Here is a 22,243-nt window from a genome sequence, read left to right on the forward strand (position 1 = left end):
ACCAAAGGGTTTACTGAGTTGTTTTGAGTGCCTTGGCCCAAGGATCCAGCTCCTCGAGCACCTTCCCTCCTGGCTCACTCATACCTGAGCTGGTGGGTTTTGGGGCAGCTGAGCATCAGCTGGGCATCGGAGGCCTGGAGGTGGGAGGAAAAGGATCTCCCCACTTCTCTCCATAACCTGTGGGTACCAACCCTGACTCTGGGGTTCCTGCCAGAGCAAAGTCTCATCAAACACAAAAACTAAACCAAGCAAAAAAAGGTCCAAAAGTTACTTTCCCTGCAGCTTTCAGTGGTACCATTCAGTGGACTTCTTCAGGCCTCTGCAGGCTCCAGAATTACATGTGCCGTCAGGCACTTCCTCCATTTCTGATTCAAAGAAGAGAAATGATGGGCTGTTTGTGTTGTTTGGGGGGGGGGTGTGGAATTTTTTTAACAAAACAGACAGCAAATCTGGTGCCTGGTTTGCAGGCAGGTCTTGTCCTGCCTAGCCGAAGCCACTTTCAATTTTTCACTCCAAAATGCCCAGATTTAAAAGGCCCCAATCAACCTGCGACAGCAATATAGAAACTGCCGTTAGATCAAAACTGATTTCATTTGCTTCTTGAAGCTCACGCTGTTTTCTTCCTTCCACAGAGCTCATGTAGGGAAGCCAGACAAATCAACTGCGTGCCTTTTGCTTTCCCATCCCCTCCCGTTAGACCCATGCTGTCGCCCCAAGTCAGCAGTGCTGCAAGTTCCCACTATTCCCTGCAAAACCTCAGTCTTTATTGATATTACAGGAAACATGAAAGGCAGCGAGTGGCTTCCAGCAAAACCTAGCTGTGGGAGGCTCTCAGCCTTCAGGTTTTGCCTTTCCTTCTTTAAACTCTTGCAATATTTCTGTCCTCCAGGAGGAGGCTGATTTTTTTACGGACGAGAGGATGAATCGTGTCCTTCCGTTTCCATTGCTCGCTTTATAACTCCTGCTCTCCTCACTTCCTTCTGCTGCCCGACTTTGCATGACTTTTCAGCGTTATCCTTGCACTAATTTACTGGTTTAGACCTTGTCACAGAGGGAGACAGCACATCTTCAGAACCCAGTATATCTCCAGCTCTCTGGTTACACTCGGCACCGTGGCGTTGCAAGCCAAAGCGCTTTCCTGACGTGAATGCAAAGGCTTTACAGAGAGTTGCAGAGTGGTAGGGTCCCGGGAGAGGTGAAGAGCCGGCAGTTGCCCGACAGATGCAGAGGGCTGGAGAAAAGGCACCATCCTTTGGTCTGTGGCAGCGCTTGGTCCGTGATCTGGGAGATGGAAAAATTTCTCCCTTCGTTCCAGAGCTCGATCCTGCCCTGGATGTTTGTTGTGTGTGATGTTTGCCTAGAGGTTTAAATGGCAGTGACAGACTTTTCCCCGAAACATGGGCTTGGTTTTACTTTCTGCTCTTCGCCGCCGGCACTGCTGATGCTTGTGGTTTCTCCTGAGCGCGTAAGCTGCTTGTTAGAATTGCGTGGAAATAGATGCCAACTTGCAGGTCTGGCACCTGGGGTCTCCAACAAGCCTCACTTACCTTGTAACTCCTTTTTCTTTCAGTTTGGTGACCTCACATCCCTGTCCCCAACACTGCTGGACAAAGGTACCTCCTCTCCCTCAAGGGAAGTCCTGCTGGGTCAGGGTTGAATCGCTGTGGGAGGGGGAAACCTCGTGCTGGCTCTTCTACCCTGCTCTGGTGGGAAAAAGAATCTCCTCCCCTCCAGTCGCCACTCTCATGCTGAGACCTGTCCTTTGCAGATGACATTAGTGACCTGGGCAGCGAGGTGGACACGGACTCCCGGAGTGTGGGGGAGCCGCTGGTGAAACGGGAACGCAGCGACCCCGGCCAGTCGCTGCAGGAGATCTGAAACGGGGACTCAGCTTTTCTCCAGCTGGACGAAGACATCTGGAGCCAGGTTTGACGGTCACAAGCCTGAGTCTCCCCGTATCTGCGTTATTAGTGCCTCGTAGTTTCTCTTTACGTTTACTTTTGTTTGAGGAAGGGCTCCAGGGGTAAGCCTGGGCGGACGGTGGGATGGGGCTGGTTTGCCTGCCCGCTTTCCTCCGGCACGGCTGCTGGCCAGAGGGCGAAGGTCCAAAGTCTACTACTGAGCGATGGAAGCCTCCGTGGTCAGCAGCGGATCGGATCTGCCTGGCTAGGAGAGACAGTCCTCTCCAGCCTGAGCGAGGCAGGCAAACGAGGCTTTCTCTTTCAGGGAAGGTGGTTTGGGTTTCTTCCCCACTTCTCAGACTTCACTGTGATACAAACTTGAACCAATCAGTGCCCAAGAAGAAGGAAAAATACCTGACCCTTCTCCTCCAGCCTTTCGAGACAAGCTGTCCTGGCCCTGACTTTGCCAAATCGTTGGTGCTGGGGAGCGCAGGACAGTGCAGCTCTCTTGTACCTGCCTGGGGACAGGGCTGCGGGCTGCGCATCCAGCTGGTCCCGGCGGAGTGGTGCACGTGCTCGCTCTGGGACGGACACGTACTCGCTCTGGGACTACGGGACGTGAGTTCCCACCCGCTCCCGCGTCTCGCCAGCTTGGCGTTTCATCGCTGATCCACGAACGCTCCCGGGATGCCGTCAGGCCAACTCAAGATACCAAAGGACTCTGAGGAAGCAGCAGCTGGTCGCAAAGCCTGTCCGTCGTCCCCTGCGCTCCGATGCCCACGGGCAATCCCACGGGCAGTCCCGTTGCCCGAGCAATCCCCAGCCTCGCCAGGGTACTCGGGCGGAGGGGAACTGGTGCCGCGTCCTGGGTTTTGTAAAATTCTCGCCTGATGTCCTGCTAACGCGTTGAAGGTAGGGTGCAGCTGCCTGCGGGGCTGCATCCGGAGCGTGGGCGAGGGTGTGCGACTGCAGTGCCTTAGGGTGGGCCGGCGTGCCCGCTTCCCCCCCCCCCGGCTCTGGGCGAGCCGGCGCAGCTCAAACTCGGATAAAACAGCCCGTCCCGCGTAGCAGCTGTCACGGGCCCGGTGGCATTTCCCCTTGCTGTATCGCTTCGCCTTCTCCTGCGGCGTCATTGCGGTGGTGGCTCCCGCGGGGCTGAGCTGGGGGAGCTTCTGCCCCGGGGGGGGGGTTTTTATTCTCCCTTTCTGTATCCCGGGGGATCTGGGCTGACATGGACTACAGGGCAGAGCGGGGGGGGAATCTGTTATCAAGCCAAACTGCAAAAAGAAAGCCCCGGGGCAAATCTTTCTGTGAATAAAGGCCGTGTCATAAATAGCTTTTATTATTATTATTTCTAATGATAAAGTATTTGATGTGAGCTTTTCCGGGGGTCTCGTGTACATTTGCGTATCAGAGTATATTCTATCCAAATATATTATTTACTCATTCCGAATGGTACTAAGGTAGCTGTGACACTTTAAAAAATATTCCTAATGGCAAGTAAAAAGGAAGTGAGTGTAGTGGCACATCTTTCCCTCTTACTGTCCCGTGCTGTTGTCTGTCAGGGTGATGTTTGTCTGTAAATGTCTCATATCAAAGTAGCAGGAGGCAAGCGAGAAAGGTGGATTTATTTGTAAATAACGACAAGGAATGCTCCCTGGGTCAGAGTCCGCACTTCAGATCCTGCTGATAAGATGGTCTAAAAAAACAACTGAGCAACCAACTCTTAAACTCCCCTGCTCCCACTGAGTGTGATATTAACTTTAGCTGGTGCGTTGGCTCTTCTTTGCAGCCGCTACCGACCGAACCCAGCCACCTTCTGCTTACCACGGACGTGCAAACGAGATGCTCTGGAGCTCCGCGGCACTGTGCGAGGAGTCTGGATAACCACCTAAACCCCATATGCACAAAATTCCCAGCTAAACCTGAATAGCAATAAACGTATATCGAATGCTCAGGCCTGTACAATAATTGTTGTGGTCCCATTTCTTCTTTAATCACTGAAAGGAGATGTCAGGCTCATGCTGCAGCCTTGCAGCGTCGGGGGGAGATGCAGGATCTGCCTGGTGCAGTCTAATTAAAGCAGTTTTTGCCAGGGAACCGGTGTCTGCAGGGAGGCAGAATCGCCACAAAACAGTGGCCGATACGTAGGGGTAAATATTGCCCGTTACACCAGAATTCACGGAGGGGAGAAGAGGCTGAAAGATCAGGCTGCCGCTAAGCACGGGACCACAAGAAGCATTTGCTAATTACGCTTCCAGTCTAATTATGGAGGATGGGAGCAGTGGGACAGGGACGTGATGAGTGACAGATCCTTCCTGCTCTCACCCCTCAGGAAGGGGAAGGTTTAGCTTCAGCCTCTCTCCCTGTGTCCTCCTTGCTCGCTTCGCTCTCCCTCTGGATTTTGCCTGGACCAGCCTGAGCCTCTTCCTCGGATACGGAGTCTCAGGGCTGGAGCACGGGGATTATTTCCCCCTGGGGAGCTGGGCGGCACCTCCTGACCCCGAGCGTACCCGCCTGCAAGCGGGAAGCAGAGCACAGCTCAAAATGCTCCTGGTAGGACCCCCCCCTGCCCCCAGCCTCGCCGCTGGCTCCATCGCCTCTCCTAGACGGGCAAGTCCCTGCAGGGATTTCGGTGCGAGCGTCGCTGCGGGGCTGGGCTGGCCGGCTGGGGAGCGGCCGGGCTCGGGCGATGGGACCCCCGACGAAGGACGGGGATGGCAGGACAGGGACAGGCAGCACCCGCACGTGGGCAAAGGGGTTTGCGGCAGCGTCACCACACGTGATTCCAGTTGAGAGACAACTGAGATGGGAGTGTTGGGGGGGGGGGGCGTTCAGCCTTGTAGCGTCCTCGCTGGCAGCGGATCTGCCTCCCGCCACAAATTCAGGTGAGGTGTGTCCTCCTTGTCACCTGCCACCAAGTGCCACCACCCTCCAGGGACCGTGGCTGTTCCCAGCTCCCCTGCCTGGCCGCTCTCGGCCACCTCTGTCACTCCAGGACTTTCTTTTCCCCCCACATCTCCCCATCGTGCAGTTCCACACGAGCAGAGAAAGCCGGGAGGCGGCAGGGGGGTGACACCAAGCGCACCAGGGAAACCAGGGGACTGCGACATCCCAAAAGCGGTTTGGCATCGGTGGTCCCTGTGACTCGTCCCAGGATGAGCTTTGAGCTGGACAGTGCGACCCAGCCCAGGGATTCATCGGGAGCAGCCCCGCGTGGCTGGGGCAAGGTGCTTAGCGGGGGGACAGGGCAGCTCTGGTTCTCGGCCGCCTCCGCAGCCCCCCCTGTGTCCTGGCATCGCCCCCAGCCTGGCACAGCCGCCCCCTCCTGCCCCCCCTGCTCTGACAGAAGCATCCCCATCTCCATCTCCTGCTGCTGCCCAACGCGGGGCTCAAGCAGCAGGGATGAGTTTCATCCCCCACCTCCTTCCCCGTCTCGCACTGAAGCCGTGGGCCGTCCTGCCCCGCAGCATCACCCCCTCCCGGGGCTTCCCTGGGCTTCACCCCGTTCTTGGGGCTCTTCCGCTCCCTCTCATTGGGGCGGAGGGTATTTCTGCAGCAAGAAGGACCTTTGCCTGCCACTCTGGCAGCACCAGGAGCCCAAACAGTGCCCGGGACTGAACCTTCCCTCCACCTCCACGTGCCTGTTACCGTCCCCGTGCAAGACAGAGAAACTGAGGCACAGACCGAGGTGCCTCATGGCAGCAGCTCACTGCCCCGCTGGGTACCGGTACCAGTATCGGTACCAGTATCGGTACCAGTACCTCTGTCCCTCCTGCCTGGCCTGGCTCTGCAGTGGTGGCAGGAGGAGCCCGGCTGCTCCCGGGGCTCAGCTGGGGCTGTTTAACCTGCAGAGAGGTTTCACCTGGAGCCTGGTGGGTCTCGGTGGGGGCAGGTCCATAACCACCCACTGGGGCTTTCTGGGTGGCTGCTCTTATAAACCAGCTGCCTTGCTTCTCTTAGGGGCTTTTTCTTTCTTTCTTTCTTTCCCCTTTTTTTTTTTTTCCCCTTTGTTTTTTTAGAAGAAGGGTTGGGGTTTCCTGCCTGCAGGTCTCTAGGATGTAGTGCCAGGACTTTCTACCCGCCCAGCGCTGCCAAGCAGGTAAGGGCACAGCAACGACCTGCCTCTGCTTCCCCCATCCCTGGGCTGGGGCTGGGGCCCAGAGCTGGGCTCTGCCCCGGGACTGGCTGTGGCCAGGAAGCGTCCCAGCACCGCCCTTCTCCTCTGTAACGTCCCAGATGAAGAATGATGTCATCTCGTAGCTCTGGGGTGGCCTTAGGGCTGGGTTCCCAGCCCAGCTGCAGCACCTCTCTGCCGGCGCAAAGAAATTCCTTCCCGGCGTCGCGTCTCCTTCCACCGCGGAGCCGCTCGCTCGCCCTGCTCCGTCAGGAAGACTTTGAGAGCTTCGATGGGTACGTGGCCGCTGGGACGCGTGTGGGGGCTGAGCCCCGATCTTGCCTTGTGTTTGTCCCCGATGGAACGTGTCCCTTGTCTGGGATGGGTTTAGGTTGGTGGTGTAGTGCTGGTGCTCCCAGCACCGGGAGGCTCGCAGCGTGCAGGCTGGCATTGCTCCCCTGGAGCCGGGGCAGAGCCGATGGCCCTGGGTCTGCCCAGGGTCTCACCGCTGTGGCTGAGACCAGGCGGTGCTGTGCATCCCAAAGGTCACCAACTCACACCTGTGTCCCTGCTGCTCTGCCAGGAGTTTCTGTGACATGAGCGATGCTCTGGAGGCTGATCCCCCAGGCAACTGCTCCATCCCTGACCCGCAGCTGGTCCAGAGGATCGTGTCCCAAGTGGAGTTCTACCTCTCTGATGAGAACCTGGCCAAGGACGCTTTCCTCCTGAAACACGTCCAGAAGAACAAGATGGGCTTTGTCAGCATCAAACTGCTGACGTCCTTCAAGAAGGTAGGCAGCCCGTGGGGCTGGCCAGCTGGGGTGGGAAGTGGCCCTTCACGTGGAGGATCTGCGGGTGTCTGGGTGTGCTCTGGCTGTCTCCGGTGGGGTGTAGGGGAGGTCCCGACTCTGCTCAAGCTGTCTGTGTCCTGGTGAAGTGCTGGTGGTGCAGGGCTCTGCTCTTTGCCTTCAGTGTTGCTGCAGTAGTTCCCCAGCCACCCTCCCTGGTTGGGGAAGCGGTGGACAGTCCTCAAACCACCCCCAGGGCTGGATTCACCTCTTTGGGATTCACCCACGGTCCCCCTGGGCTGCTTTGGGAGAGATCATCCCTTAACCAAAACACTGCAGGGAAGCACTGGTGATGTGACGTACGGGGAAGCCGTAGCTTGTTGCCACGGTCCAGGGGGCACCGGGGACCCCGAAGATGCTCACGTGAAAGGGGGATATTGCCTTGCCGTGACTTCAGGTTGATGGGGTGGCAGCCTGCCTGGATGATGGGTTTAGGGTGGCCCCTGCCTGGGGAGGCACACGGGGATGCAGCGGCCCCCTCTCTCCCGCAGGTGAAATACCTGACGCGCGACTGGCGGCTCACGCTCTATGCCCTGCAGTTCTCAGAGCTGCTGGAGGTGAACGAGGAGGGCACCAAAGTGCGGCGGCGGGTCCCAGTCCCTGAGTCCCTGCTGAGCATCCCCCCCAGCAAACTGCTGCTGGCCTGGGAGCTGCTGCCCCCGGAGCAGAACGTGCTGCCACCGCTCCAGAAGAACTTCCTTGAGACCATCACCAGGATGTTCAGCCCCTTCGGCGCCATCGCCTCCATCCGCATCCTGCGGCCGGGCCGCAAGCTGCCCTCGGATGTGCGGAAATACACGTCGCGCTTCCCCGAGCTGCTGAGCAAGTGCTGCGCGCTGGTGGAGTACGAGAGCCTGGAGAGCGCCCGCAGGGCCTTCGAGAACCTCGGCCGCCAAAGCCGCCCGGGCAGCGAGAGCATCATGGTGGTCCGGCTCTGCGGGAAGGGCTCCAAGAAGAAACCTGGGGCTGAGAGGGAGGCAGCGGAGGAGCTGGTGGACCAGACGGGTTGGAAGGCACAGGAGGCAGCCGTGACCTTCCCCTATGGCATCGGGGACTCCCTGCTCTGCAGCTCCCCGGAGTCAGACGGTGCCCCGGCGTCACCGCCCCTCTGCCTGAGGAAGGACCCCTTGGCATCCACCTGGCCCAGCGGCGACTTCAAGCCTGGCGACTTCGGCAATGCCTTCACCGGATCGCTCCTCACCAGCAAAGTCTTCCCTCCGCTCGGGGCTGCCTTGGGCACCGGCAGCTGCTACGGCTTCTGCTCCAGCACCGAGAGCTGCTGCGGCTGGGGGAGCAGGATGGGTGCCTGGGCGCCCTGGCGTAACAGCCCATCTCCTGATGCCAAACGTCCTCTCGGCAATCCCCCGGCAGCGAAGTGGGGGACCGAGCCCCTCAGCCTGCGGGACGGGGTGCTTCGCCTGCCCCACGGCCCCGATGGCACCAAGGGCTTCTGCAGCAGCATCGGGAGAGGAGAGCTCGTCCTCCGGCCCTGAGGCTCCTTTACATTTGGGTTTGGGGATTTTTCTTTTCTTTTGTTTTCCTTCTTCTCTCGAGCAGAATAATTCTCCGTGGCCCCCGAGAGCTGCAGGCGGTGGCGGTGCAGCTGCTCCAGGGGACGGGAGTTTTGGGGTGAGGATGATGCTCAGGGCAGGTCAGCGTGCGAGGTGGGACAGGACTGTGCCTGCCTCGGGTCCCAGAGCGGCTCCCGCTGCCCCAGCGGCATCACTGGGACTGCCCTGAGGAGGGGGCTCAGCCCCCCCCCCAGCCCCAGCGCTGGGGAACTGCCACTCTGTGCTTTCCACAAGCTGGACCCGGAAAGGTGACGCCGCTTCCCAAAGGTGCCGTTGGCTGCACTGGCCCCAGGTTGTGGAGCTCGGATGGGAAATGGGCAATAAAGAGAGATGAAGTTACCAGGCACTTTCTGGCCAGTGCAGTATTTTTTTTTTTTCTTATTACTTTCCCTCCTGCTCCCCCATTTCCTGGTCTTGCAGCTGCCCAAGGTACAGCCAGGCAAGGGGAGACGGGTCCCTGCCCAGCCTGCGGCACCCGCCTTGCCACGCTTGGGGTGCTTTGGGGTTATTTTGCTGCGGCAGTGAGGCAAAGCCAGGCTCTGGAGCTGAGCGTTGGCGAGACCGGAGGAAGGGGTGATTGTCTTGAGGCTGTGAAGGGCTTTGCACCGAGCCCTGGCGCTGGTGGTCATGGGCAAGGCGAAGGCGTTGCGGCCTTTGTGTTGTGTGTGTCTGTCCGTCCCTGGCCCCCAGGGTCTGTCCTGCAGGGACCCGTCTGTCCTGGCTGCTTCCCCTGGGGACGGGGCAGGTCTCGCCCTGGGGGGGGGGCTCAGTGCCCTTGGGGGCTCGCCAGCCCTGATCTGGGGCTCAGTGGGGCTTTGGCACCTCTTGGGTGCCGTTTCCCGGGGCCCCCTGTGCTCCCTCCCCCTCCCACGCAGGCACCGAGCGGTTTGGGAGAAACAGCTTTTAATGGGGAAAACAAAGAGAAAAGGCCCCAACAAAGCTACTTTAAGCCTCCCCCCTCCTTCCTACCACCCCTGCTCCCCCAGCCCCCCACCTCCATCCCATCCCTGCTGTGGGTCTGCTCCCCCCACCCCGGGGTGCTGCCTGCCAGAGCCCTGCGCTTGCCGGCTGTGCTGGGTGGCTTTGGCCAGGCGCTCTGCCCCCGCTTCTCGCAGGCAGCAGCCTGGGACGGTGGCAGGGCCATCCCCGTGTCCCCCCACGGCTCCTGGGGCTCCATCCCCATGGTGTTGAATTCCTGGAGGCTCAGGATGGCGTGGGTGATCTCGGGGACGCTGTAGTCGGGGGTGAGCAGCTCCCTGGGCAGCGAGAGCGAGGAGACGTCATGGGGGGGCTGGCTGTGCCGGTGCCACCAAGCTCCCCAGGCACGGGGCCGCTGCTGGGGCTGTCCTGGCTGACCCCCAGCGTGTCCGGGGAGACACCAAAGAGCCTCAGGGCCTCTTTGAGAAGCTCCTCCTCGGACACGGGGAGGTCGCCTGCCGGGTGCCCAAGGGCTTGGTTGTGGGGGGCAGCGGAGGGGAAGGGGGGGTCACGGCCGCCCCAGTGTTCCTGCGCAGGGGTGGCCGTGCCGCAGGTGTTGGCGTGGCCAGGCTGCCCCTCGACGTGCCGGTAGCCGGGGATGTTCGTTGGCAGTGCCGGGGGGGCTGGGGCCTCCGCTCTCCCCTGATGGTTGTAGGGTGCGAGGTGTGGGGGCTGTGCCTGGGGGGGCAGAGGGGCTGCCCAGGCCGGGAGGGTCATGCAGCCCCCAGGGCCCCACAGGGCAGCACCCGGCAGAGCAGCGGTGCCATGGCTGAGCGTGGAGCTGGCCGGGGGAGGCGGGTTGGTGACCGTCCACTGGAGGTGGAAGACGCGGGGGTGGAAGAAGCAGCCGCACGGAGCCCTCTGCAGACCTGTGTGGGTGAGAGGGAGCCGTGCTGGGCTGGGAGGACCCTCCAGGGACAGCCACCGAGCTGGCCCCGATGGCCGACGTCCCCCGGCTCTGGGCCGGGCACGTGGGGAGCTTGTGGCCGGGGCGCTCTGCACGGGGTGAGCTGGTGTGCTGGTGGGGCAGGGTTGCAAACCAGGGAGGAGACTGGCTTCTAGGAGGTGAAACGGGAGAGATGGCCCTCTCTGAAACTGGGGAAATTCTCTGGGAATTGGATTTCCTGGGCACGCATCAGGCAGGCGAGAGCAGGGCCGCTTGCCTGGGCTTGCTGAAGCCCTGTGCCAAAAGTGCCATGGGGCCAGGGCTGATGGGGATGCTGGGCGTGCCCGGGGGCCGGGGATGGCGAAGGCGCCGGGGTGCCAGAGCAGCCAGGGGTGCCGTACCTGGTGGTGGTAGTGCCTGGGGGCCCTGGGGTGCCACCCGCACTGAGGGTGCCCGGGCTGCCGGGAAGGGCTGCTGCTGGCGGGGCAGTGGGCAGAGGGTGGCTGAGCCTGGAGGAGAGACGGGAGCGATGGCCGGCGGTCAGCTCCGCTCCTGCCCCCAGGAGCATCCCCAGGGTGCAGGGGTCGGGGTGGGTGCCTACCTTGGGGGTAGAAGGTTTGGGGAAGGACAAAAGTCTGCGGGAGCCGGGGTGCTGGGGGGTCCCGGGGGCTGCGCGGTGGGAGCTGCAGCGGTGGCGGCGCCGTGTTGCGTTCTGGCTGTTGGCTGCTAAGGACTCTCTGGCGTCTCCCAGGAGGGAATGGGGGGTCTCCCCGTGTTCACCCCAACAGCCTCCCCAGCCCCTCCTGCCTGGGGAGGGAAAGGGTTCGGGGGGGCTGGGGTGCCCCTACAGGCAGCTCTCAGGGGTTGTGGGTGAAAAATGATTTTTGCTTTAGTGTTTTTCAGAGGGAAAAGAACAAGTTGATTCAGCACAGTGGTGTGGGGATCAAACGCCATCCGCGGCCTCCACGGCAAATCCATTTGAGTATCGCCTGTGCGTCTGCATGTGGTGTTGGCTGGGGTGATGCAGAGGTAGGAAAAAGGACCTCGGGGGAGCGAGGGAAGGTCGTGCAGCGTCACTCCGTGGCATGTTTTCCCCCAGCCCTCTCTCAAGTAGCGCTGTTGGGTCTTTTAGTCTCCTGATCAGGAAACAAGTTATGGGTCCCCCCGCCTCAGAGGGGGCCATGCTTTCCCCGGGTGTGTGATCCCCAGGAGGAGACTGTACCCGCTGCTGCGTGTCCCAAAAAAGGCCTGGATTCTGCACAACACCCAACAATGAGGTGCTGGGGCTGTTTGTGCTCTACAGGACCCCAGGGACTGCGTTTTAGTACGTCCCCTCCTCGTACCTGGGGGCTGTGGCACCACCAAGGACATCCTGGTAGGAAAAGAACAGAGGCTTCTCGCTACGTGAACAGTGTGTGGTACGGGGGAGGCGGGACAACTCCTGCCGCGAACTGGAGGCCAAAGATCTCTCCTGGCCCGTATGTTGTTAATTAAACTGATTGCGCTCTGTTAGCGAGGCACCTCTGGCTGGGAGATTGTGCGCGGCCATCTGCTGCGTAACTTGTGGCAGGGACCGATGCTGGGGGCGTGAAGGCAACCGCGTTTCTAGAAAGATAAAACTTTATTTCATTTCGGAGCGCAGCTGAGCAACCCCGCTCCTTGACACGCAGCACCCCAACGCCTCCTCTTGACTCGATGCCATGGGAAAGCGCCTCAGCGGCACTATCTGTAGGAATTTGCCTTGTGTTTAGGCAGGAAGGTGAAACTGGTAGGTACGGGTCCCAGAAGCAGCTCACTGAAAGAAAAAAAAAAAAAAAAAAGAACAAAACCAAAATAAACCCCCCCCCCCAAGAGGTTTGTATTCAGTACAACAGAGCCACCAAGCTGTCGCGTGGCCCTGTGGCTCTGCGGCGAGGGTGAGCGCAGTCAGATGCGTCAAACCAAGCCTGTACCCTGCCGAAAATTGAGGGCCGCTGCACAAACCCACCTCCGGTGCTGAGCTTTAACCCTGAACCACAGCACTGGGGGAATGCAGCCTCCAGGTAAAGGCAATGCTGCCCTTGCCGGGGACTCACCGAGAGTCGATGTCAAAATGGGTTCCTAAGTTTGGTGACCTGAATACCAGCCTCACCGCTGGCACCGATACGCCTAAAATCAACCCGAGCCTCTGAAAAGCTCCTCCCCACCTCTCACCATGCTTGTGCAGAGCCAAAACCCTGTTAGTGCCAAAAAACTATTAAGGTCAGATCCTAAAACGATGTAAGCCAGTTCTATTGCAATCAGATTTATCCTAGCCTAAGACTGTAACTATTTCACACTTTGAAACACAGATTGTACTTTCAGTGCAGAATAATTTTCTTGATAGTCAAGGAGGCTTAACTTATTTCCTGGATGCTGGTTCAATACAGCATCACAAAAACTTTCCATAGGACATGTCAGAGAGAATATCCCAGCAGGGCACAGAATTGCACAGCGAGAGCCTGAATCTACAGCGCAAACAAGAACTAGAGCGTGCCCGGAGAACCCCGCTTCTGGTTAGCGTCGCCTTAAAACGAGCTTTGAAGAATAACCCTAAATTGCTTTAGAATTTTGAGTTCTTATGGTGATAAATGTCTATTACGCAGCACTGTCAAGACCACAGGTTGCAAAGCTTCGTGCAGCCTAATGCGGGCAGGTTCCACCTGAAAAAAAATGGCATTTAAAAACGCTGATCAAAACTTGGCGTACTTGTAACGTGGGTTTAGGCAGCTGTTCAGAGTACCACCAAAATGGATGAGGATTAGCAAAACCAGAGAAGGCTGTAGCCGTGCTCTATTTTTGCTAATCTCTGTTTCCATGAGATGGGAAATAGCAGCTGGCTGCTCCAGCTCTGGTTTCAGCTGGCTTTGATCTTGCAAAAATCATTTCCAGCCAGTGCCTGAGGACTCATAGATGCGGGGAAAACCCGTTTCCTGCACTTTGTTGCACGAACTCAGAAATCTGATAATGAAAAAATGGGGAAAATGCTCAGCTCTCCTAACTTGGGGATGGGGACTGCTTTCCTGCTTGGGCCTGGCAGGGTGGGACCATCCGGGCAGAGCACGGAGGGATCTGATGCCAAAAGCCTGAGACATCCCATCATTTCGCCCTCCTCTGTTGGTTCCTACGAGTGTCCTGGGATGAGCAGCGTGTCATGAGAGAGGGCAGGTATCCTAGATCCGCAGCAGGTACTGCTCGAGCAGATACAGGGACTGAACGAGCTCTTTATGGGCCGCATCAAGCTCAGCTAAAACCTTGAAGTAAAGCCCTGTTTAACCCTTGCTGCCTTCTTACAGCCTCTTAAGCTGATGGGAAAGCGTCATCACCCCCTCTTTGGGGGGTGCACACAGGCACAGTGACTTTGTTGGGCTCTGTGATGTCCCTTCCTAGCAATTTAAATTAAATTCAATGCTTCATTACCTTATTTTAATCCAATCGTCCACGTTTTGGCTCGCCATCAGCGTCTCCAGATAGTCTCTGCCCATGTAGTAAGGCGGCCGCTCGTTAATTTTCTGAGGTAGGTGTTCTAATAAGCCAACTGGAATATACCTGCAATGAAATGCAACGGCATCGTGCGCCGTTCAAACGGCGCAGGTTTGCTGCGGTACAGATCATCTCAGGTGGGAAGAATTACCTGCAGAGGAAGGAGAGCCATTCCAGCAGGAACTTCCTGGTCTTCTCCACTCCCTGAGTATCTGATCCCCAGTGCTCAAGGCCGTAGTTGGTGAAGTCTTTGAGGATATCAAATCTCTCGCTGGAGGAGATATCCCAGTGTCTCTGTTCCTTAATTTCAGTGAAAAGCCACGGTTTGATGAGTGCCCCTCTGGAGCCAATTAAAAAAAAAAAAGGTGTGTTGTTACTCCCATGACTGATGCTTCTGAAGATGCCAACTAATTTAAGAGACTTTCCAGCATTTATTTGCCAGCCAACACGCCTTTTTTTTTTTTTCCCCCCACTTTCAACAGGAAGCTGCTGTATGTTCCCACAGATTTTACCAATTTTCAAAGAGTAGTTTCACCAATTGGAAACTTCTCATGTTTTGGGTTTGTTTAGGCATTTTTTTTTTTAATTCCTTGTCTTACGTTTGCACCAATAGAGCTCAGAAGTGAAGGGGAAACACAGGCACTTGCCTTGCAATCATAATTCCCGAAACACCCATCTGCATGGCTCGATTAGCATCTTCGTAAGACAAAATATCACCGTTTCCTGTCCAGAAGGAAGGGAGAAGCCAGAGGTCAAAGCGATACACGAGGGCAAGTCAAAATGAGTTAATCCAGGCATGGGATAAAATTAAAAACGGACACAGGATCCAAGAGCTAGATTGTCCAAAGAGGCTCTGGGGTGCATGTTTAGAGACTCCCAGGGATGTTTCTGATTAACGTTCCCTTTACAAGGAAAAAGAGAGCCTTCCCCTCTCCTCCACCCCCAACTCCCACCCCAAAGGTCTAGCTGGGTCTGGCTGTGCCACGGTGCCCAAGGCAGAAAGCACCTGCTAAAACCCAAGTGGTTTGTGTCCTGCCTGTCCCTTCTCCTCCTCCTCTGCTCAGCGCTCATCACGCCTGGCCCCACGCACACAGGCGGAGCCGGGCTGCACAAGAGCTCCTGGTAACTCACTCCATCGCGGCGGCAGCAGCAGCAGGGATACTCTAACCTTTCTCCCAGGCTGAACGTCCCTGGGAGCCTGATTTTTTTTTTTTTTCTTTTTTAAAGGTATTTCAAGTCATACATGCAGCACTTTCAGTCCACGTGACAAAACAACAGAAACACCTACCAAAAAGAGGCATGGGGCTTGCTATTTTAGCACATTCTGCTATGTAGTCCCAGTCAGCACCCCTCGTGTACCGCTGTTCCCTGGATCGACCGTGAAGCTGGGGGAAAAAAAGGGCAGAACGGGAGTGCTGGAGGAGTGTGGAAGGAAAATCTAGGAAACTGCTCTCTGCATCTGCATTTTTCTCTGTTATTAGCAGAAAACACTAAAAGGTAGTACGCAGCTGGTCAAAGGTGTTGGAAAGAGCTGCTCAGCTGCGGGGAAGGGGAAGGTCACCCCTGCATCGTGCTCTAGGCTGTCACGCAAGCAGAGTTCCCCAGGCACCGGCCAACAATCCCACGCCACAACAAATATCCCTGTACCGTGACCATGGACGCTCCCCACTCCCGGATCTTGGGGATTATTTTATGAGCCACGTTAATCTTTTCTTGCACCCCCGTCCGTATCTTCACAGTCAGTGGGACATCCAGCACCTGCAGAAACGGGAGAGTGAGGCCAGGCTGAGGCAGGAGTCGGCTCCATCAGCTCACCTCCCACTGCCGGCAGGTGCTTTGACTCACCAAATTCATCCCTCGGACGATCTGTTCAAACTTGTTGGACCGAGTCATGAGAGCACAGCCTCCTCCCTGAGGGACAAAAAGTGGCACAGTCAAGACTTTCTGCCTCCCTGCATAGCAAAGAGGGTCCTTGGAGCTGCTCAACAGCAGCCCTCTACTCAGGGAATGCAGGTAAGACTTGGAGAAAGGGGACTCTGCAACAAAAATAAACCCGCAGCCAGGCAGAGACGGCTAACCATTCCCTGCTCTTTCAACAGCTTATTTGACTTCTCGCTGAAGTCTACTGCCCATAAATGAACTGGGAGCTCTGGATCAGACTGGCAGGAGCAGAGCAGGTAGCGGGGGGATGAGGCAAAAGACAAGCAGCTATTGAAGGAAGCGAAATGTGCTGCAGAACATCTTCTTACCTTCTTGTAGACCAGGTCAATGGGACACCCGACATTGATGTCTACAAAGTCCACTTCAATTGTCTGGTTCAGGAGCTCTGCACATTTGGTCATCGTGTCTGGAAAAGCTCCCTCCAGCTATCAAAAGGGGACAGTTTGCATGAAGATAAAAAGCAGCTTTTCTCCCCAGAAATGAGTTATCATTTGTTTGGTTATCAAGATGACAGCACTCACCTGCACCCCAAAAATATCTTCGGTATGATGCCGTTTGAGGAGAGCCCACTCGGAGGACTGGCCCTGAAGCAGGTTTGTGCACACAGCCATCTCTCCACAGGTGACATCCGCCCCGAAGCGCTTGCATATCCTTCGGAAAGGGAGGTTACCACACTGAAAGAGACAGCAGAGAGGTGGTTTGTCAGGAAATTTGCTCTGTTCCAAATGTGGCAACAGCAAATTTCGACAAAAGGAGAGAATTATCTACCTACCGTGGTCAGTGGAGCCAGGTAGAGCTTGCCTTGGATTTCCAGCTGGAAAACAACAAGGATGGAGCAGCATGTAAGCATAGCTGAATCAGCAGTGGTTAAACAGAAAGATATTCCAGTTAGCAATTTTATCACGCACCTTGGGTAAAACTCAAGTGGGAAACCCAGGAAATCGCTGGTTTTGTTCGAGAACCTCAGCTATTCTAAGAGAACGTATCGTTTGGAACTGCTCAATTTGTTTTCACTGCTCAGCTTGGAGAAAACCCAAAGCAGTGGCAGATACAGAGGGATGCAAGACTGGCTAATGGATACAAGGATGGAGGTGACGAGGAGAGGAAGGAAGCAACGCTCTGACCCCAGGAGAGCACTGCGCAGTGCACACAGGCCAACCAGCCCAGCCTCGGCTCTCCTTGCAGATCATTTCCACGCTCACTGACGGCTCAGCCCCTGCTCTCCTTCACACGCAAGGGGCTGCAGCTTCTCTTGGTTCTCACCCCTCCAAGGACACCACCACAGCCCCAAGAGCTCACCTTCCTGCATCCTTCCCCTCATGACAGTAACGCGGTCCCCAGGCAGCTCTGTCCTCTGCCTGCCTCTCACCCAGCTAAGAGGTCTCTTCGGTCTTCCCAAGCACAATCTCAACCACTTGACAGGTACACGAGAGACGGCAGCACTTGACCAAACTCTCCCTGCTCACCTTCTTCTTCTCACACGACCGCAGCTTTATAATGTCCTCATCTGTCACCGGGCCCACTGTTTTGATGGGGCTGGGACTCTGTAAGGCGTCTGGTTTGGGATCTTCTCCCTGCTCTGGTAGCACGGGACATTCAGGGCTGTCTCCCAGGCCCTCCTGGGGTGTTGTGCAGTTGGACGCCTCTTGCTCCTCCGTAGAGCACCCTGTGGCTTTGCGTCCCTTCCCACCATCGCCATGGGGCTTGGCCAGACCACGGAGGTACTCATCAGCCTTCTTGAAGCTAAATTTCCTCTTGCGCAGCTGGTGCTGGAGGTCCTTGGAGAGGTTGTTCTTCACCGGCAACTTCCCTTCCCACTGCTTGGCCAAGTCCGCGTTGACGATGTTCTGGAAGCCGTCCCCGAGGTGGGCCCGGGCAAAGCGGCAGGTGACGCCGTAAATGCACTTGCCGAAGGTTTCAAAGAGCACGCAGCTGCGCCCCAGGTCCGTTGGCTTCGTGGCCATGTACTCGCTGACATCGTGAAGGAAGCGGCACCGCGGGCCAAAGTAGCACTTCTCTGCGCACCCCTTAAAACAACGAGGAGGAGGTGAAAACCTCTGCTTGCCTGCCCGGGCGCGCCTGGGCCTTCCAGCACAAGCGAGCTGAGCCTGGGTCTGCCCTGGCCCAGAACCGCTCCGAGCACCCAGCACTCCCCGAGGGCCGTCGGGTGCCCCGTGAAACGCTCCCAGGAAGCTGACTGCCGGAACGTGCCATAGAAGGGCAGTGATGTACCCACTTGAGGGGACATTTTAGCACTACCGCTTCACGGAAGCTGACACTTCACGTGTCCCACTTGGCTCATCCCGCTTCACCCTCTCCCAGCCAGGCGACGGAGGCGGTTTTGCCAGCACAGCCCCCTGCTACACCATCCCTGCCGGGAGTTCGCCCTGGTGCGGCTCTCTCTTCACTGTGCTTTCCTAGACTTAAAAATAAATGCAGCCCTTGAGCAGGAAGAGCCCACCGGGGTCCCAAACCCCCCCGCCCCGGCGCGGAGCAGGGCCCCTGCGCCCTACCTGCGTTACCGACGGGCACAGCCTGCTCTGCTCGTAGCGGGTGGGTTTCATACACGGCCTGCTCTTGTTCTGCCCCCGGGCCCGCTTCCGCTCCATGGGCTCCTTCTCCTCCGCTCCGGCATCCTCTCGATTTTCCCCATCCTGACTGAGGTTCTCCGACCTCACCCGTTTGGCGGGGGGCTCGCTCTGCCAGCTGCCAACCTCCTCCTCCTCCTCCTCCTTATCGACCTTCTCCTTCTCGACCTCCTCCTCGCCGCTGCCGCCCGCCTGGGCGCCGGGTTCGCCCCTGGCCCGCAGGTAGGCATGGAACTGCTCCTTGGAGGCGAGGAACCTGCGGAGCCGCAGCACCCCTGTGACCCCAGCGAGGGCGGGAGTGGGGTGCCGGGGGCGGGGGGAGAGGGGGCTGCCGGCGGGGTGGGGGGTGCCGGGGGACGGAGGGGCCGGGTACGTACCGGGGGTGTGGGGGGGGTGTAAGGTGGGGCCGGGCCCGTACCGGGGGGGTTATGGAGGGGCCGGGCCCGTACCGGGGGGGTTATGGAGGGGCCGGACACGCACTGGGGAGGGGTATGGCGGGGCTGGCACGTACCGAGGGGGTTATGGACAGGTCAGACATGTACCGGGGGGGGTTATGGAGGGGCCGGGCCCGTACCGGGGGGGTTATGGACAGGCCGGACATGTACCGCGGGTGTTATGGAGGGGCCGGGCCCGTACCGGGGGGGTTATGGACAGGCCGGACATGTACCGGGGGGGTTATGGAGGGGCCGGGCCCGTACCGGGGGGGGTTATGGACAGGCCGGACACGCACCGGGGGGTATGGCGGGGGGACACGTCCCGGGGGGCCGGAGGGGCGGGGCCGGGGCAGCCCCAGGCCCGCACTCACCGGGCGCGGACCGGCGCTACCCCCGCGGCCACAGCCGCCGCCATGCTGCCGCACGCGGTGATGACGCGGAGGCGGGGCGGGACCACGTGACGGGGGCGCGAGTGTCTCGGGGCGGCTATAAAAGGCCCGGCCGAGGCCAGGTCGCCTCACAGCGGTGGGAGGGCGGGCGAGAGGAGGGTGGGTTTGCTGCGCTGCGCTTCCCGGGCCGGGCTCTGTGAGGGGCAGAAGCGCCGCTGAGGGCCGTGTATGTCCGGCTGTGGGGGGCCCTGAGCCCGCTGGCTCGCTGGTGGGGGACCCGGGGCCTGTCTGCTGGGGGAGGCCCTCAGGAAGGGCCTGGCCGTGGGGTCAGGGCCGGCTGAGGGGCTGCCTGAGGCCCCCCCCCCCCCCCCCCCCCCCCCCCCCGTGTCGTGGCTGCTCGAGTGGGGAGGGGAGCCCGGCGTGTGGCCCTTGCACCCGGGAGAGGTGTCATCCCCTGTGGTGGCTCCTCTCTGTTGTGGAGCAATTCCTGGGTGGCATCCTGTGAGGGATCGGGGTTATTGGGGATTAACAGCCGCTGCTGTCCCAGGGCTCGTCGGGGCTGGAGGGCCGGGGACAGACACCCCACACCCCCCCGGGCTTTTGTCCGGTGACTCCTGAGGGGTTCCCTGATTTTGGGGAGAGGGTTTGGCTTTTCCGCCTCTTCATGGCTGTCAGCTGGAGAAGGTAGAGCTCCCTGCAGAGATGCAGAGCATTTGGTGTGGGGTTTTTTGGTATCTTTGGGATATTTTTAATCACTGAATGCAAGCCTAGTTGCTAGGCGCTCAGCCTAAACTGCGGGGATGAGCCATGTTGCACAGAGCTGTAAATCTGCCTCGGAGCTCTCCTGTGGGCATTGCGGTTGTTCCAGCAGTGGGCTTTTCCCTTTGGAAACATTTTCAAGCCTAACCCAGCCGAAGCACAGGAGGGCTTTGTCTTTCCATCACCGATGGCCCGTGGGAAGAGCTGGTCTGTGCTCGCAGTTAACGAGGCTGCCCCGCTAACGCAGCGAGCCAGGGCTGGTGCTCGTGGGGCTGGCTGGAGCACAAAGTCTGCCCTTGCGTTTGGTCTGTGGGTGGAAGTTGAGGCTGAAAAAAACAAACTGACGTGTCAAGCGTGGAGTGTATGGTGTGAGTCAGCACATGCCGACCTCTGCTCCTTCCTCTGTAGCTGCCACGTCTTCCCCGCGTGTTTGGGACGCTCGTTATAGTCTTTCCTGGTCCGTGGTCCCTGCGCCCCAAAAAAGAGCCGTCTGTGATCCTCCGAGCCCGTGCCTGCTGCGCGTGGGCATCAAGCGAGAAGGATCTTGTAGCGAGGGGGCTCGATGTCTCATGGGGTGACGTATTCGGAGCCCTCCTGGATGAGGCTTCCTTTCCAGCTTCGGCTCGCATCCCTTCCTCTGCAGTTATGCTCTGTCATCTGCCTTGTCGTTTGACTCGTGCTTGGCCTGGGCTACCTGTAAAGTCCCAATGAAGACAGACCCATGCTCCATCTTCTTTTGTGTCCCCCACCCTGCACTGACTCTGAGGGCTTTGCCAGCCCCTCGTATCCAAATAAAAAACCTGCCTCTCTGTTTGCAAGAGCCCAGGAAAGCAGGCTGGAGTGCGGTTTCAGCCCTGCACTGTAGTACGGGTACCGACAAGAGGAGGCGGAAGGTAACTTGTGGGGTTTTGCCTTTAGGGGCTGCTAGAAGCTGGCAAAGAGCAGCCGTGCTTATGGCGTCAGGGAATTACCGCAGCGTTTGTGGGCACGTAAGAGTTGTGTGTGCACGTGGGACAGAGGAAAGACTGCACGTGGGGCTTTAATTTCACTGTTTTCCTGTTTTCTGCTGCCTTAGTGCAGATCTCTCCAGATGCTCCACCAGAAGCATCTTTTGGGAGGAACTGGGAGCCTTTTGCTGTTGCCAAGGGTGGGCAGGTTGCACGATCAAGCCAGGCTGCTGTGAGGAGAGCTTTTGGCTGATTGGGTATTAATTAGTTTTGGAGTGAAATACGAGGAATGCAAAATACTATTTTAAGCTTCAGCTTGGTGGAGGGAAGGAAGGAAGGAAATGAGACCCTGGGGATTAATGAAATGATTTCACTGATGTTTTTGTGGGGCAATAAGCCTGAAGTCAGAGTGCTTTTGACTCCCTGTACTCAGTTGAGGTCATAGACTTTCACATCTAATCCCTTCTCAGGGCACTGGCTCGGCAATTTTATGAGGCTGAGCCTCGGGCAAGCTTCCCAACAGACCCTGGCAAAGGGTCTGAGAGCGGAGCACGAAGCCCCTGGGACTGTCAGCTCTGCCACGGTCTCTCGGGACACCAAATCGGAGCCTGCTGCAGTCTGTGTGGTGTGCCTCTGCGCAGCTGCCCCTGCCCGATGTGATGGGGGCTTTAACCGCACGCAGGCGAGCAGCTCGCTGCTCACCCGTGGTTGCTGGAGGATGTATATGAAGGAAGTCGGGGGGGGGGTTATGGAGAGATGCTGCTCTTGTGGGCTGCTTTGGATTTTTAGCTGTGATCAGGTCGTACTGAGGTTAGAAGCGGGGCCAGGGGAGCGAGGAGCTGTGAAGCCCGCATTGCGGCTGCCTGAGCTGGATGGCTTTAGCGGGTGAGTATAGTGCTTGGATTGCCAGAGCTGTCACTTCAACATCCTTCAGCAGCTTTGAAGAAAATCAATACCCAAGAACTCACTGGGAAAGGCCAAGTCAGGGGAAAAAAAGGAAAAGTTGATTACAGGAAAGTGTGAGATATAGAGAGAAGCGAGTCAGAAAAAGTTCAGCTACTTCAATGTCCAAGTTAAACAAGACACATGTATTAATGAAAATACCCCTTCCGCAGGCTCCTGCACAAACGTTGGATGTGTCAAGCCCCTGGTTCTGGCTACTGCACCCGGGTGTTAGCTGAAAAATGAGGTTCTGTACCAGCCCCAAGAGGTCATCTCCACAGCTGCAGCGGGGTGAGAGCAGGGATAGAAATTTGGGCTGGTCACATTTGTTTGGATGCCTTTCACAGCAGTGCAGTAATGTTCTGATGACCTTTGCTGGCTAATTGTGTAAATGGGCGAGTGCCGCAGAAGGCAGGTGTGAGATTTGCTGCTGATGTACGG

General features: G+C 58.0%; 4 protein-coding genes across 13 annotated transcripts in view; 2 read left to right on the forward strand and 2 right to left on the reverse strand.

The window, feature by feature from the left end:
- Positions 1 to 3,872, forward strand: part of RFX2 (regulatory factor X2) — a 59,269-nt gene extending 55,397 nt beyond the window's left edge. For 7 of the 8 annotated variants that reach the window (XM_075736204.1, XM_075736201.1, XM_075736205.1 and 4 more), the window contains 2 exons: positions 1,571 to 1,613; positions 1,769 to 3,872. In XM_075736204.1, coding sequence (XP_075592319.1) covers positions 1,571 to 1,613; positions 1,769 to 1,878 — 153 coding nt within the window. In that variant the 3' untranslated portion in view covers positions 1,879 to 3,872. The remainder of the gene's footprint in view (positions 1 to 1,570; positions 1,614 to 1,768) is intronic. The other variant, XM_075736203.1, reaches the window with a different exon arrangement.
- LOC104638121 (acidic leucine-rich nuclear phosphoprotein 32 family member B) overlaps positions 1 to 22,243 on the reverse strand; it is a 233,340-nt gene that overhangs the window by 167,879 nt on the left and 43,218 nt on the right. The gene's annotated exons all lie outside the window — the stretch shown is intronic.
- On the forward strand, positions 6,151 to 8,586 carry LOC104637067 (la-related protein 6). The gene is made up of 3 exons (XM_075736199.1): positions 6,151 to 6,314; positions 6,602 to 6,809; positions 7,358 to 8,586. Exons 1-3 carry the CDS (start codon positions 6,151 to 6,153, stop codon positions 8,357 to 8,359), a joined length of 1,374 nt encoding a protein of 457 aa, XP_075592314.1. The 3' UTR covers positions 8,360 to 8,586.
- DUS3L (dihydrouridine synthase 3 like) lies at positions 11,904 to 19,203 on the reverse strand. Its single transcript, XM_075776532.1, has 13 exons — positions 19,137 to 19,203; positions 18,257 to 18,587; positions 17,210 to 17,770; positions 16,516 to 16,557; positions 16,265 to 16,417; positions 16,052 to 16,168; positions 15,648 to 15,713; positions 15,450 to 15,560; positions 15,091 to 15,187; positions 14,450 to 14,525; positions 13,954 to 14,142; positions 13,740 to 13,868; positions 11,904 to 12,096 (listed from the first exon to the last, which is right to left on the reverse strand). The coding sequence occupies exons 1-13, from the start codon at positions 19,178 to 19,180 to the stop codon at positions 12,024 to 12,026; spliced, it is 1,989 nt and encodes a 662-aa protein (XP_075632647.1). The 5' UTR covers positions 19,181 to 19,203; the 3' UTR covers positions 11,904 to 12,023.

Source organism: Balearica regulorum, chromosome 26, assembly GCF_011004875.1.
Source record: "Balearica regulorum gibbericeps isolate bBalReg1 chromosome 26, bBalReg1.pri, whole genome shotgun sequence".
Lineage (NCBI taxonomy): Eukaryota > Metazoa > Chordata > Aves > Gruiformes > Gruidae > Balearica > Balearica regulorum.

Excerpts from the sequence above, each read along its gene's own strand:
- LOC104637067 (XM_075736199.1), top strand. The coding sequence starts at position 6,151 with ATGTCATCTCGTAGCTCTGGGGTGGCCTTAGGGCTGGGTTCCCAGCCC. Across the intron at positions 6,315-6,601 it reads GACTTTGAGAGCTTCGATGG|GAGTTTCTGTGACATGAGCG; the intron begins GTACGTGGCCGC and ends CTGCTCTGCCAG. Across the intron at positions 6,810-7,357 it reads TGCTGACGTCCTTCAAGAAG|GTGAAATACCTGACGCGCGA; the intron begins GTAGGCAGCCCG and ends TCTCTCCCGCAG.
- DUS3L (XM_075776532.1), bottom strand. The coding sequence starts at position 19,180 with ATGGCGGCGGCTGTGGCCGCGGGGGTAGCGCCGGTCCGCGCCCG. Across the intron at positions 15,188-15,449 it reads GGGGAGCGTCCATGGTCACG|CTTCACGGTCGATCCAGGGA; the intron begins GTACAGGGATAT and ends TTTTTCCCCCAG. Across the intron at positions 14,526-15,090 it reads AAGCCCCATGCCTCTTTTTG|GAAACGGTGATATTTTGTCT; the intron begins GTAGGTGTTTCT and ends CCTTCTGGACAG.